The sequence below is a fragment of the Amborella trichopoda genome, chromosome 11 (assembly GCF_054954075.1).
Source record: "Amborella trichopoda isolate Santa Cruz 75 chromosome 11, AtrichopodaSantaCruz75HAP2 v2.0, whole genome shotgun sequence".
NCBI classification, from domain to species: domain Eukaryota; kingdom Viridiplantae; phylum Streptophyta; class Magnoliopsida; order Amborellales; family Amborellaceae; genus Amborella; species Amborella trichopoda.
The window spans coordinates 29,245,944-29,257,219 of NC_142346.1; the positions used below are offsets into that span (position 1 = coordinate 29,245,944).

Sequence of the window (11,276 nt, forward strand, 5' to 3'; positions counted from 1 at the left end):
AAATTTGTCTGACAAGGGGCACAATTGGGATAGAGACTGCTCCCTCACTCACAAATCTTTGACAAAGTCCCCAAACATTACCGCCACTACTAGAAATTCCCAAAATCCCACCAACACTCTTCTCGTCTATAGTTAATGCGAATACTAGAAATATCCAACCATTACTGCGAATACTAGAAATACCCAAAATCCCACTAACACTCTTATTTTGTATAGTTAATCTCGAAATTTGTTGCATTGGGCTGAAATATGTGAGAATAAATTGCGTTTTCATACATGTTGTGTACTTTATATGCTTAAATTTCACTACTTATATTTTAGCATGTTTTTGCTTAATTTCTTTATGTATAACCATTCAAAGAACTTTGAAAAAATTGAAGTGTTTAATTTTTCAGAATTTCCCTCAATTTATCCGAGCCCATATAGGACTCGAGCTGGACCTGTCCAGCCGAACTAGCTTGAGTAACCCAACTCAGCCCAGGGCCGAGTCCATGGGCCAAGTCAAGTCATAAAATATCGGTCGTTCGAATCAGCAAATTACAAAATTTTATGATTCGCAATAATTCTTATTTAATGTTTTCTACAAGGCTTCTTCCAAAAGAAACGACCTGATCAGGAACCTTACATATGAAAAATAGTATATAAATTTAATAGACAATTACTAAAATGTAGACCCCTTCGATGTGTTGAATACAATGGACATCCTAATCGTAAATTTTGCACTCTTAATGCATGCTAGCTACCATTAATACATGGATTCATTATAGTTGATTGATTCACATGCGTACCCCTGGCCTACTTTTTGTAGGCCGAGCAGCGAGACCCACGCCTACTTCTTTGCAGGCCAGGCACCAGGAACCAGCTAAAGAATGCCCCTGGCTTTTAAGAACCACGGGTTTCCTATTGCATAAAAGAGTTGCAGACAAGCAAAACCCGCATCAGACCTTCACCCTCCTCAGTGCAATGTAGGCCAATAACCTATAACCGACCAACATAGCCGCCAATGCACCCACACACAGAGCTGGCCCTGGCAGCTCCATCACTGCACCGCCTCCACCGCCCCCATTGCACCACTGTGACTGTGCCCCTCTGTACTGAATGTGAATGAGCAACCCGAAGGCATAGTAGGTGAAGGAGGTGTACTTAAGCCACCTGACAAAGTGCGGCACCTTCCTCACGTAGTAACCACCGACGAGCAAGAATGCCATCATTGTCACCGAGGCCACGGCAGTTGCTCGTTTGGCATCCATGATGGCCGCTCCAAGAGCCAAACCTAGCCCCTGTCCCACGAGCACACTGTACAACACCACGCCCAAGGTTAGGAGAAATGAGAAGGCGTCAGCACGTAGCCCTGCCATCCAGTAAGCAACGATGGTGAATGCAGTGGGGAGGACCAGCTCCATAGGTAGGTCCCCAATTGCCTTTGCCGCAACGTAGGCGGAGAGCTTGTACATTCCGGCGCCCCTTTCCTTGATGAAAATGGGGCGTTCTTGAGGGAATGTGAATACAGAGTTGAACACCGGGAAGACTCCCCAGAAGATGGAGATGAAAAAGAGGAGTCCCACTCGATCAAGCACGTCACACGCACTTGACTGCCACCACATGGACCCAGCGAGCACTGCAGTTGCACCCACTTGGAGAATCCGGAGTCCACCAAAGGACTCGTGTCGCCGCTCCTTCAGGCTCCGCCTTAGTAGAACGGAGAACTGATCAGTCCAGGTGGTGCAGAGCTCGCTATCATGCCTTTTGGTGCCAGGGTTTTGAGCTACTTCTGTGGTGATGGTGGCTAGGACATTGGCCTTCACCTTTGGGGCTAAGGACTTGTTGAAGGAAGAGATCAGGAATTGCTTTAGTTTTGGTTTTTGAGCATCGCCTTGTGTCTCTACTTGCCCAGCAACCAACTTCAAATCTGGCGTGACGCCTGCAAAATTTCCCATGCACACTCAAAACTCCCAGTAATCTGATCATTTAATAGAAACATAAACAGACATTTTGCTGTGGTATACAATCCATCGTTCATTTTTCACACTAAAACTCCCAGTAATTTGATCATTTAATAGAAACATAAACACCCATTTTGCTGTGTAATACAATCCATTCCTTTTTCACTAGTGTTCCATAAGCTGGTCCAATAGGGGTAAGGATTTAAATTTTTTTTTTTTTTACCCAATCTCGAGCTTGAGTAAAAATAGTTAGTTATCTAGACAACCATATAAAACTTTATCACATCTTATCGTAATAGCCAACTCCAAATCATTGAGATGTGGATTCAATAATGATGATGAAGATGTTCCATAAACTCATAATAGTGTACATTTGAGTTTATTTTGCTCCATTTTCATTTATATGTGATATCCTAACCGGTGCGCCATTGTATGGTAACTAATATGGGTGGTTCTTTTTTGTTTTTTTTTTTTTTGTAAATAATTCAGTTGGGACGACGAGCTCTGCCGGATTTTTTAAATAGCAAATAGTATCTTGAAGTGGTTAGTAAGGATGCTATGCTACCACTGCCCATTCAGCCTTTTCCCACCGTTCCTTTTCCCACCCTTTTCCTACCCGCTGAGTGTGGGCAAATGATCATACCAAAAGATATTCCACAACATAAGATTTCAACAGTTATAAAAAGACAAAACATTTGAACTTTATACAATTTAATGCTACTCGTCATATCAAAGACGATTCCTCCTTGACCATGAATGTCACTATTATAAGTACCACACGAGTCCCTCAAGTCACCAAATACTAGTGTCGTTACGTCCATCCTGCGTCATGGATTGTGAAATTTAGAATGATAGCCATGCTGTCGTTGAACTCCCGTGTTAAGTGGTCAATCCACTCGATTTATTTACTTTAATTTAGTGTGCCGTATGTGTCCCTTCCTTTGGAACAACGACTATGACTAGTGCTCTGACATTGGTTTGGGTTGGCAAAAAATATATAACTTGAAAAAAAAAATTAAAAAAAAAGTACGGTTTTTATAACGTTACAATCTTAAACAATCCAATTAAAACGTGCTGCCAAATTTTATCATAACACATAATTTTCCTGTAAAAGTTTTTAAAATTATCTGATAATCTATTTTTATCTCTAATTATAAAGTTTTCGAATCTAAAAATGATTAAAATCAAGTAGATTTAGAAACATATGAAAATTTTGAAAATGTATGGTTTAGATAATGTATAACAATATGTACTATTTTTTAACTTAAAAATCTTTTTTTTCTTCATATTCATACATATCGATGTCGAAATGATCAATTAGAGAGTTTTTAAACTTTAGAACAACCTTTCCGATGGATTTTTGAGATGTATCTTTAATTGTACAATTTAAGGTTGCAACCTTATATAAACTTTTTCTTTAGAAAAAAAAAGACAATTTCTCTAAGTCCACGACTGCCTATTAAAAATCTATTTTTGGGATGGATTTTTTAATTCAATTTTTAAATACATATAACCTCTAACATGAAGATCATGAATATAAATAAATAAAATAAATTTTAAAATTTCAAAATAATAAATTTATGAAAAAAACATTTGGAATCAAAGGTTTTTAGATGGACCACCCATTTGCATCCATCTTTTAAGATGGATGCTTTCTCCCTTGACAGAACGTAAATGGAGAAATGCGTGACTGGAGTAATTTTGGAAAGAAAAATCAGTTGAAAAAAAAGAGCAAGAGAAAATTACATTGCCACATACACAATAATGACAGAATAAAATGCACATTGCTTATATCAATTTAATAATTAAGTCCCCCTACTGTTCAAAAAATAATTTAATAATTAAGTCCCACCTCAAAAACTCATCGAAAGGCATTGTTGGTATACCTGAAAACCCTGTACTTGATCATATTCTGGATGTCAAAAAAAAAAAAAACTAAATCCCAAAAGAAAATGCATTTTGTAATACATAATCTAGATTTTCTTATGTTCATTTGATCTACTTGATTTATATTACTTTTAAATATTTTATTTTATAATTAACAATAAAAATATATTTTTTCTGACCATCTCATAAATTTTCAACACTGAAACGACATGTTTCACAGGTACTTTAGGATGCGGCCTTACTTTAATTGCTCAAGGTGTCAAACTCATTTAAACCAGCGGTCTGCTGTTTGAGTTTGAAAAGGAAGAATAGAACACCCTACTTATTGCGGGTTGTATAGACGTCACCCACAGTCTCGCTACACTTTCGTGAAAACAAAATAAATGATAAATAAAAAATTTATATAATGTTGAAGCCAAAATCAAGACGCACTTCAAAAAGTTATTTCTATGCCATCAAACTTTTAAATCCAATCATCCCAATCTTGTATTATATAGATCTTCAACAAATGAAGTTCAAGTTTTAGAAATAGTGCATGCATTTTTTAGATGGTTAATTTTCAAACGTTTATAGATGTACATGATCTTCCTTAATTTTTTTAAATTTAAATTTTATAATTAGATCTTAAAGCAAATTTTCAAACCATTACAAAATGGGAAAAGTTTATATAGAGCTGACGCTCTAAACAATACATTTGAGCCTACCTAAAAAATTTTGTTAGACGAAATTGTTTTGATGCCCAAAAGTCCTCAAATTGATCATCTCAACATCAAGATGTATGGATATGAAAAAAAAAAATTGATGTTAAGTTTTGAAAATAATACATTTTCTAATACATTTTTTGACTGTCAATTTTCAATATTTTCAAATTTTCATAGATATGTTGATCCACACTATTTTTGAAGCTTTAAACTTTATAAATAAAAATAAAAATATATTTTAAGGCTATTACAAAGCTTTCTAGTGTTGAAACCACATTTTTCAATACTATTTAAAGGTTGGCTCCGATTTGATTGTTTAGAGCCTAAGTTCTATACAAACTGCACCCTTACAAAAAATTTAAATATTAAAAAAGATACTATTTGAAGGTGCACCTTATTTTGATAAGGGCTTTACTTATCTTTATACAAACCACACCCAATAAAAAAAAGGTGCAGTTGTTATAAATAAAGTGCATCTTCAAATAGTATCGAGAAATATGATTTTTTCAAAATATTTAATATATTTTCATCTTTAATTAGAAAATTTAAAGCTTCAAAAATGATATAGATCGAAAAAATTTAAAAAAACTTAAAAATCTTAAAAATTGACAATCAAGATGTACTATTTCTAAAACTTGAAATCCATGTTTTTTTCAATTCAATGCATCTTGATGTTGAGATGATCAATTCGAGGATATTAAGGCATCAAAACAACCACTTCTAGTGAAATTTTTAAAGTCGGCACTACTTTGATTGTTTAGACCCTCGGCTCTATATAAACTGTTTCCACAAAAATAAATGCATTACCCTTGCTTTCTTATTATTTTTACGGCAATACTAAAGTATACATTAACAACTAAATTATAATTTATATTATTTAATTTATTTCAAAATACCCATAGAATAGTTAAAAATAATAAAATATTAAATAATAAACAACTTTTTCGCGTTACTTTATAAAAACAACAAACAAAAAGAAAGGAATAGGGAGATGGTGAAACGACACGAAGAAAAGTTGAAGCCACGCGTCAGCATTTTAAGGCGCCAACACTTAATATTTAATAACAATGCAAATCTCATCAATAGCTGTCATCCATCAACATCCTCCAAAATGCACCTGAATTCCCTCCAAAATTACGACAGTGGCCGCAAATGGAATGGGAATATTGCTTTGGCGATGGCCCACTTCAATCCCAAAAAGTCACCACTATTCTGACACGTGTAAACCATTGCAAACACATCCCGCGACCACTCGACATTTTTATTAGAAAATATTATTAGAAAAGATTTACTACTTTACTCAACTAAAAATAAAATAAAAGAGAAGTGTTTTCACAGTCAACCCGCATTGTTGTTTGCCACACAGTGGTGAGTCCTGGTCGTCGGAAAAAGAAAAGAGAAACGGGGAGAAGTTGAAAAACACACTGAAAAAAAGTGAGGAGATAAGAAAGGAAAGGACCCCAAAGGGCATCTTTGGTCAGAAAGGAAATGCTAAGAATGACAGTTATGCCAGAGCTAGCTGGAGCACTACATTTATGCATTTCACTTGGAGGAAATGCAAGTCTCCTCCAAATATCAGAGGATATTCACGACAAGACCCTTTGGATAAAAAAAAAAAAAAAAAAAAATTTAAGAGAACTTGCCCTTTAAAGAGGACGATCTAGACCGTTGGATTTTTTTTGTCTACGATGCACAACTTCCCTATTTTAGGATGTAGAACTACCCACTGAGAATCGGGTATACGTCTTCTCTTACCCAAAAGAAAATTATCCCTAAAAGAAAGCAACAATTCCATCTAGAACGATGTCAAAGAATATGGGATTCTATCTGAAATCAATATGGGGATGATTTCATTGAAAAAAGAAATCAACATTGGAAGAAGCTGCATTCATATATATATATTTATACATAAGTGTAATTATAAAGAATTAGTTCATTGCCCGAAGGCATAGAAGATAAACTATCATTTTCATCAGCTAACGCTCACATTCAATAATGAGAAAAATACCCTACAACGAAGTTTTATTCTTTAAGTAACCTGAAAGATGGGTCATGAACCACAATAAGTAAGAACCAGATGCGCCTATATCTTAAATCTTAATCCAATAGGTCCCCTTGTTTCCTTTTTGAAATTATTAACCTACCTTTTATTTTTTTCATTTTCTTAGATTTTTTTAATGCTAAATAAATTCTGGTGACATGACTCACAGACTAGCGAACGAACAACAAATGTAAAAGAGCAAGTAGGGCAACATCCCAGGTTCCTGTGGGGGTACCACACCAAATATTATCGCCCATCACCATTGGTCCACAGAAATGGACGGATCAGATCTTCCTCTGCATTTTAAAGAACCTTGCTAACTACTGTAAAATTACGTGTCGACCAGCAGGGAGAAAGTGCGTTTGTGCGTGTACGAGATCAGGTTTTTAGAGGCTATATGCGTGTACGGAGTGAGGCCGTAAGAGGGGCGTTTATGCTTGTACGAAGATCGAGAAGGATTATGTTTCCACGGAAATAAAATTCCCCCACCAGGGTGAGGAGTGCGTAAGCTGAGGCGAGCAACATTTTTTCCACGGGAAATGAAATTCCTCCACGACGGTAAAGAGTGCGTCGACAGAGGCGAGTGAGGGTCCGTTTCAGTATTGGAAAGACAGAGAGATTATACGTACTGGGCGTATTGACAAAGTGTATGGCTCTGGAATCCAATGCATAGAGAGATAAAGAAAAAGAAGCGTTTTTAATTAGTAAAATACGATCACCACCGCGTACTTTTCGTACGTGTGAAAATATTTTCACAATTTTTTAATGTGATCTGTGGAACTATTTTCACACCAATTAACCAGAATGCATTTTTTTCAGAGTGCGAAAATATTTTCAATACTTCACAAAAGGTGCTTTCAGCTGTACCAAACATGCGTAACCGTGTCTATCCACCACCCAACCAACCGAAACGTGCGAGTAGAGGGAGGGAAATCGGCTAAAGAGTTCGTAATTTCAACACTGCGTCCTAAGTTCGAATCCTACCACAGTATTATCAGTAAAAAGAAAAAACTCAGAAAAAGATGGATTCTGAGAGAGAGAGAGAGAGGATATGGTATGGAAAATAAGAGAGAGATAATGTGGAGGAAGCTAGGACTTACCGTTTGCGAGGTCGATCATGAAATCCGCAGGGTTCATAGCGAAAGCAGGAGAGAAGCCAATGGAGGAGAAGTAATCCATGGCCTCGCTCCCCTTGCCAAAGTACAAGCAATTTCCGTCGCTAAGCAACAGCACGCTGTGGAAAATCTGATACACCCTGCTCGATGGCTGGTGCATCGTCGCCACCACCGCCTTGCCTTTCCTGGCCAACCCTCTCAGCGTCGTCACCAACTTATAAGCCGCGGTCGAGTCCAGCCCCGATGTTGGCTCGTCCAGAAGCAGGAGGCTCGGGTTAACTAGCATTTCTTGCCCTATACTGACTCTCTTTCTCTCTCCTCCTGATATCCCCCTCACAAAAGCACTTCCAACAATTGAATCACCGCAACCGTTAAGACCTAACTCAGAGAGTACAGACTCGGCCAACCCCACTTTCTCTCTCTTCGAAACCGTTTTAGGAAGCCTCAATAAAGCCGAGTAAATTAGGGTTTCTCGAACTGTGAGGTGAGGGTAGAGGAGGTCGTCTTGAGTTACAAAGCCGGTTTTCCTTCGAATGGATTTGGTGACTTTCTGGCCATTGGCGAGGAGAGTTCCTGCGAATTTTCCATCTAATTTTCCACCCAGGAAGCTCAAAAAAGTGGTTTTTCCGCTACCAGACGGGCCTAAAATGGCCAGGATTTCGCCGGGCGACACCACGCCCGTTATTCCTTTAAGCACTGTGCGTTCTTCTATTGATTTTCTCGGTGGTTTCGAGCCGATTATGCTGGAGAGAATGCTGCTCGCTGTGCTCTCCGTTGATTGTAACTTAATGCGGTAAGTGATGTCTACAAACTGCAAAGATGAAGTAGAAAACTGCATTAAGTCGGTCATTTTAGAGAGAGTGATGCAGGTGTTTTAGAGAGAGAACTGCAAGTGTGAGTTTATACAGATGAGAGATTGGTGGGTCCGGATTGCAACGCCAGCAGTTGGTAGTTTTGGAAGGTTGTGGAGAGAGTATAGGCCCTGGTTTTAGAGAGAGAGGGCAGATTGATGTTTCCTCTATAACAGAAGAGAACAGTGCTCTTTACAAGAGGATTTTCTATTTTACTTTTTTTGGCATTACAAACAAGTTGGTGGTTGGATATGGAGGAGAGTTTAAAGAGATGTTTCCTCTTTGACACAAGAGTAGCAGGTCTCTTTATAAGCAGATTTTTCTTTTTTGCGTTTTTGGTATTACAAACAAGTTAGCGGTAGGAAATGGAGGAGACCTTCACTCTCTTTACCAGAATTCGTATAATAATAAATTACCTTTTGTTAGTTGGAAAGCAGCCTCCTGTTGTTAGAACAGAGATCGTTTGGAAGATCGAAACGTAAAGGTTTGGCATTGCTGAAAATATTTTTTTTCTTTTTATTTTTATTCTTTTTTGTTAAGAAAAAAGATAGACAGATAACAATCACAAGAGCAAACTACCGAGAGAGACACTCATGAGTCAACAAGAAAACGCTTCTCAAACAAAAAAAGCTCAACGAGTTCAGTACAGCACTCGCAGATATGCAAGAATTATCAATACCACATGTGAAAAAAGTCTCCACTCAAAACTGTATGTTTCTTATTTGTGAATTGCCATTTCTTACTCTGAGAGAACAGAGTGAGAAAGAGAGAGAAAGATAGTAAAGAGAGTCATAAGAGGGAGGGGAAAGAGATAATTTTTTTTTTTCTGCCAACCTTGACAGTGACTGGAAAAGAAGGAGAAAGCAGCGACTCCACGCGCGTTTCACACTCGTCTCCGCCTTCCCCATCACGCACTCCAGAAAACATTTCCCACAATAATAAAACCTCGAAACAAAATCAGGCAATAGATAGAGTTTTTAAATAGAAGTAACCTAAAAACAAAATGAGGAGAGAGAGTTTTGGTGTGATGCTCCAAAGAGCAGAAAGAGGAAAATGAGATCCCAAATATCCCACTTACCTCTTCATTTATACCCATTCCAACCGACACGTCAGCCGTAAACGCCCGCACAAGAACCCTTGAGACACCGCCCACCGATAGGTGTCGGTAAGTCCCCACGTGTCGAACTGTCGCCCTGTCAAACCACCGCCAGCGTGGCAATGAGCAGCTTTCATTTACTATGTTTGCCTTAAGAAGTGGACTTTGGAGGTGGGCCCCAACGGCTGAGCCCGCACCCAGGGCGCTACCCTGCGCCAGGTTCGCACGTCATCCTAGCCCCTCCCGGTTACGTGCTGATATGGACACGTGGCGGTAGGAAACGTGGGGCTCGAGGCGCCCATCCAATGGTGCCGTTTCGGCAGGCGGAAGTTGAAGGTACCTACTTCCGTGAAATCCCAAACCTCTCTCTCTCTCTCTCTCTTCTGTTTCTTTCTCCTGCCCAATTGTCTAAACTACCCTCTGACTCATAACGTCAGGGGTATCATCGTTATTTACGGGGAGAAGGATCGGGATTCGTTGCCTATTAAATCTGTGAAACGTGTCCAATGTTTAGCGCGTGTGGGCCTCCACTAAGTGGGGGGTGGTTCTCCTAGATGGGCATGCATCCATGGATGCCATTACTGCATCACCATGATTTAAGGCCGGCAATGGACTGGGCATCCGGACCTGGAATGGGCCCACGAACTATGGCCCAAGTTCCCTTCTAGGGCTAAGGCTAGAATTAGTGCTGGCCCGGTTCTCTCATTTTCTCATTTTTTTTTTTATTTTTATTTTTTTAGCCAATTTGGTTCAGGTGCGGTCACTTGGTGTGACAATAAAAGGTTTGGGTAACCAAGAGCGCGGGTTCATAATAGTCATTTTGTGCATAAAAATAAAAAATTAAGACCGTTTCCAATTCATCCCTCTCATGCTACAGCGATTGGAGGACCCGCACCGAACTGTGGCCCTTTTTCAGCCAACTTGGCCTGGCCCATGGCCATAAAAATTAAAAGTTCGTTGGCTCTAGAGAACAGAATCATGAGGCCACACGTCATGGGCATGATTGGCATGCACATGGCGAACAAGCATTCGTGACTGCATGCAAGGAAGAAGAAACTCGCACTCACTTCCTTCAAAGAGCTTTTTGAGAGTGGAAATTATTATTGGTTGGTTCCCTCCCCTCCACAAAAGCCTATCACCCTTTCGCCCAGTATTACTAATATTGTTGACCGTGTATTTCTGTCATAAATTTGGAGAAAAAGAGAGAAAACAATGAAATCTTGGTCTTTTTTGCTTTGGTTCTAGCTAATTAAAGAAAGAAGGGTCGAAATTTGAGAATATCAGCTTTCATTTGTAGTGATTTGAAAGTTGTGTACAACTTTGGAACACAGGTAATGGAATGTAGGGTATATACCGTATTCCATTTGTCGGCATGAACCCTTGACAATCGAATCATAGATAAAAGTGCATCTTCCCTGTTCATCAATTTCTTGTTTTTTAGGGGGATGAATGTCATTATTCATACTGGACTGGCGCCACTATTTCTTTCTTTTGGTTTTGTAACAATTGCGTCCCTCTTTCTTTCAAGGAAAAGGCTAAGATAAGGCAGAGGTCTAATGAAAAAAAAAAGGTGAATTCTCACCTCAAAACTCACTAAAATTTTGTAGTTCTGCCTTCAGAAAACCTTCAAATTGATCATCTC

The 11,276-nt window shown here is 38.7% G+C and overlaps 1 protein-coding gene across 2 annotated transcripts; it reads right to left on the reverse strand.

The window, feature by feature from the left end:
• Positions 1–545: 545 nt before the first annotated feature.
• Positions 546–9,604, reverse strand: LOC18431094 (ABC transporter G family member 25). Of its 2 annotated transcripts, none has more exons than XM_011623889.3 (3): positions 9,373–9,604; positions 7,673–8,498; positions 546–1,921 (listed from the first exon to the last, which is right to left on the reverse strand). In XM_011623889.3, the coding sequence occupies exons 1-3, from the start codon at positions 9,463–9,465 to the stop codon at positions 939–941; spliced, it is 1,902 nt and encodes a 633-aa protein (XP_011622191.2). In that variant the 5' UTR covers positions 9,466–9,604; the 3' UTR covers positions 546–938. The 2 variants fall into 2 exon arrangements, with proteins under 2 accessions (XP_011622191.2, XP_088708636.1); XM_088852510.1 differs by lacking the exon at positions 9,373–9,604 and adding an exon at positions 8,955–9,234.
• Between the last annotated feature and the right edge of the window lie 1,672 nt (positions 9,605–11,276).

Excerpts from the sequence above, each read along its gene's own strand:
- LOC18431094 (XM_011623889.3), bottom strand. The coding sequence starts at position 9,465 with ATGTTTTCTGGAGTGCGTGATGGGGAAGGCGGAGACGAGTGTGAAACG. Across the intron at positions 8,499-9,372 it reads CTTTTCCAGTCACTGTCAAG|TTTGTAGACATCACTTACCG; the intron begins GTTGGCAGAAAA and ends TCATCTTTGCAG. Across the intron at positions 1,922-7,672 it reads CATGATCGACCTCGCAAACG|GCGTCACGCCAGATTTGAAG; the intron begins GTAAGTCCTAGC and ends GAAATTTTGCAG.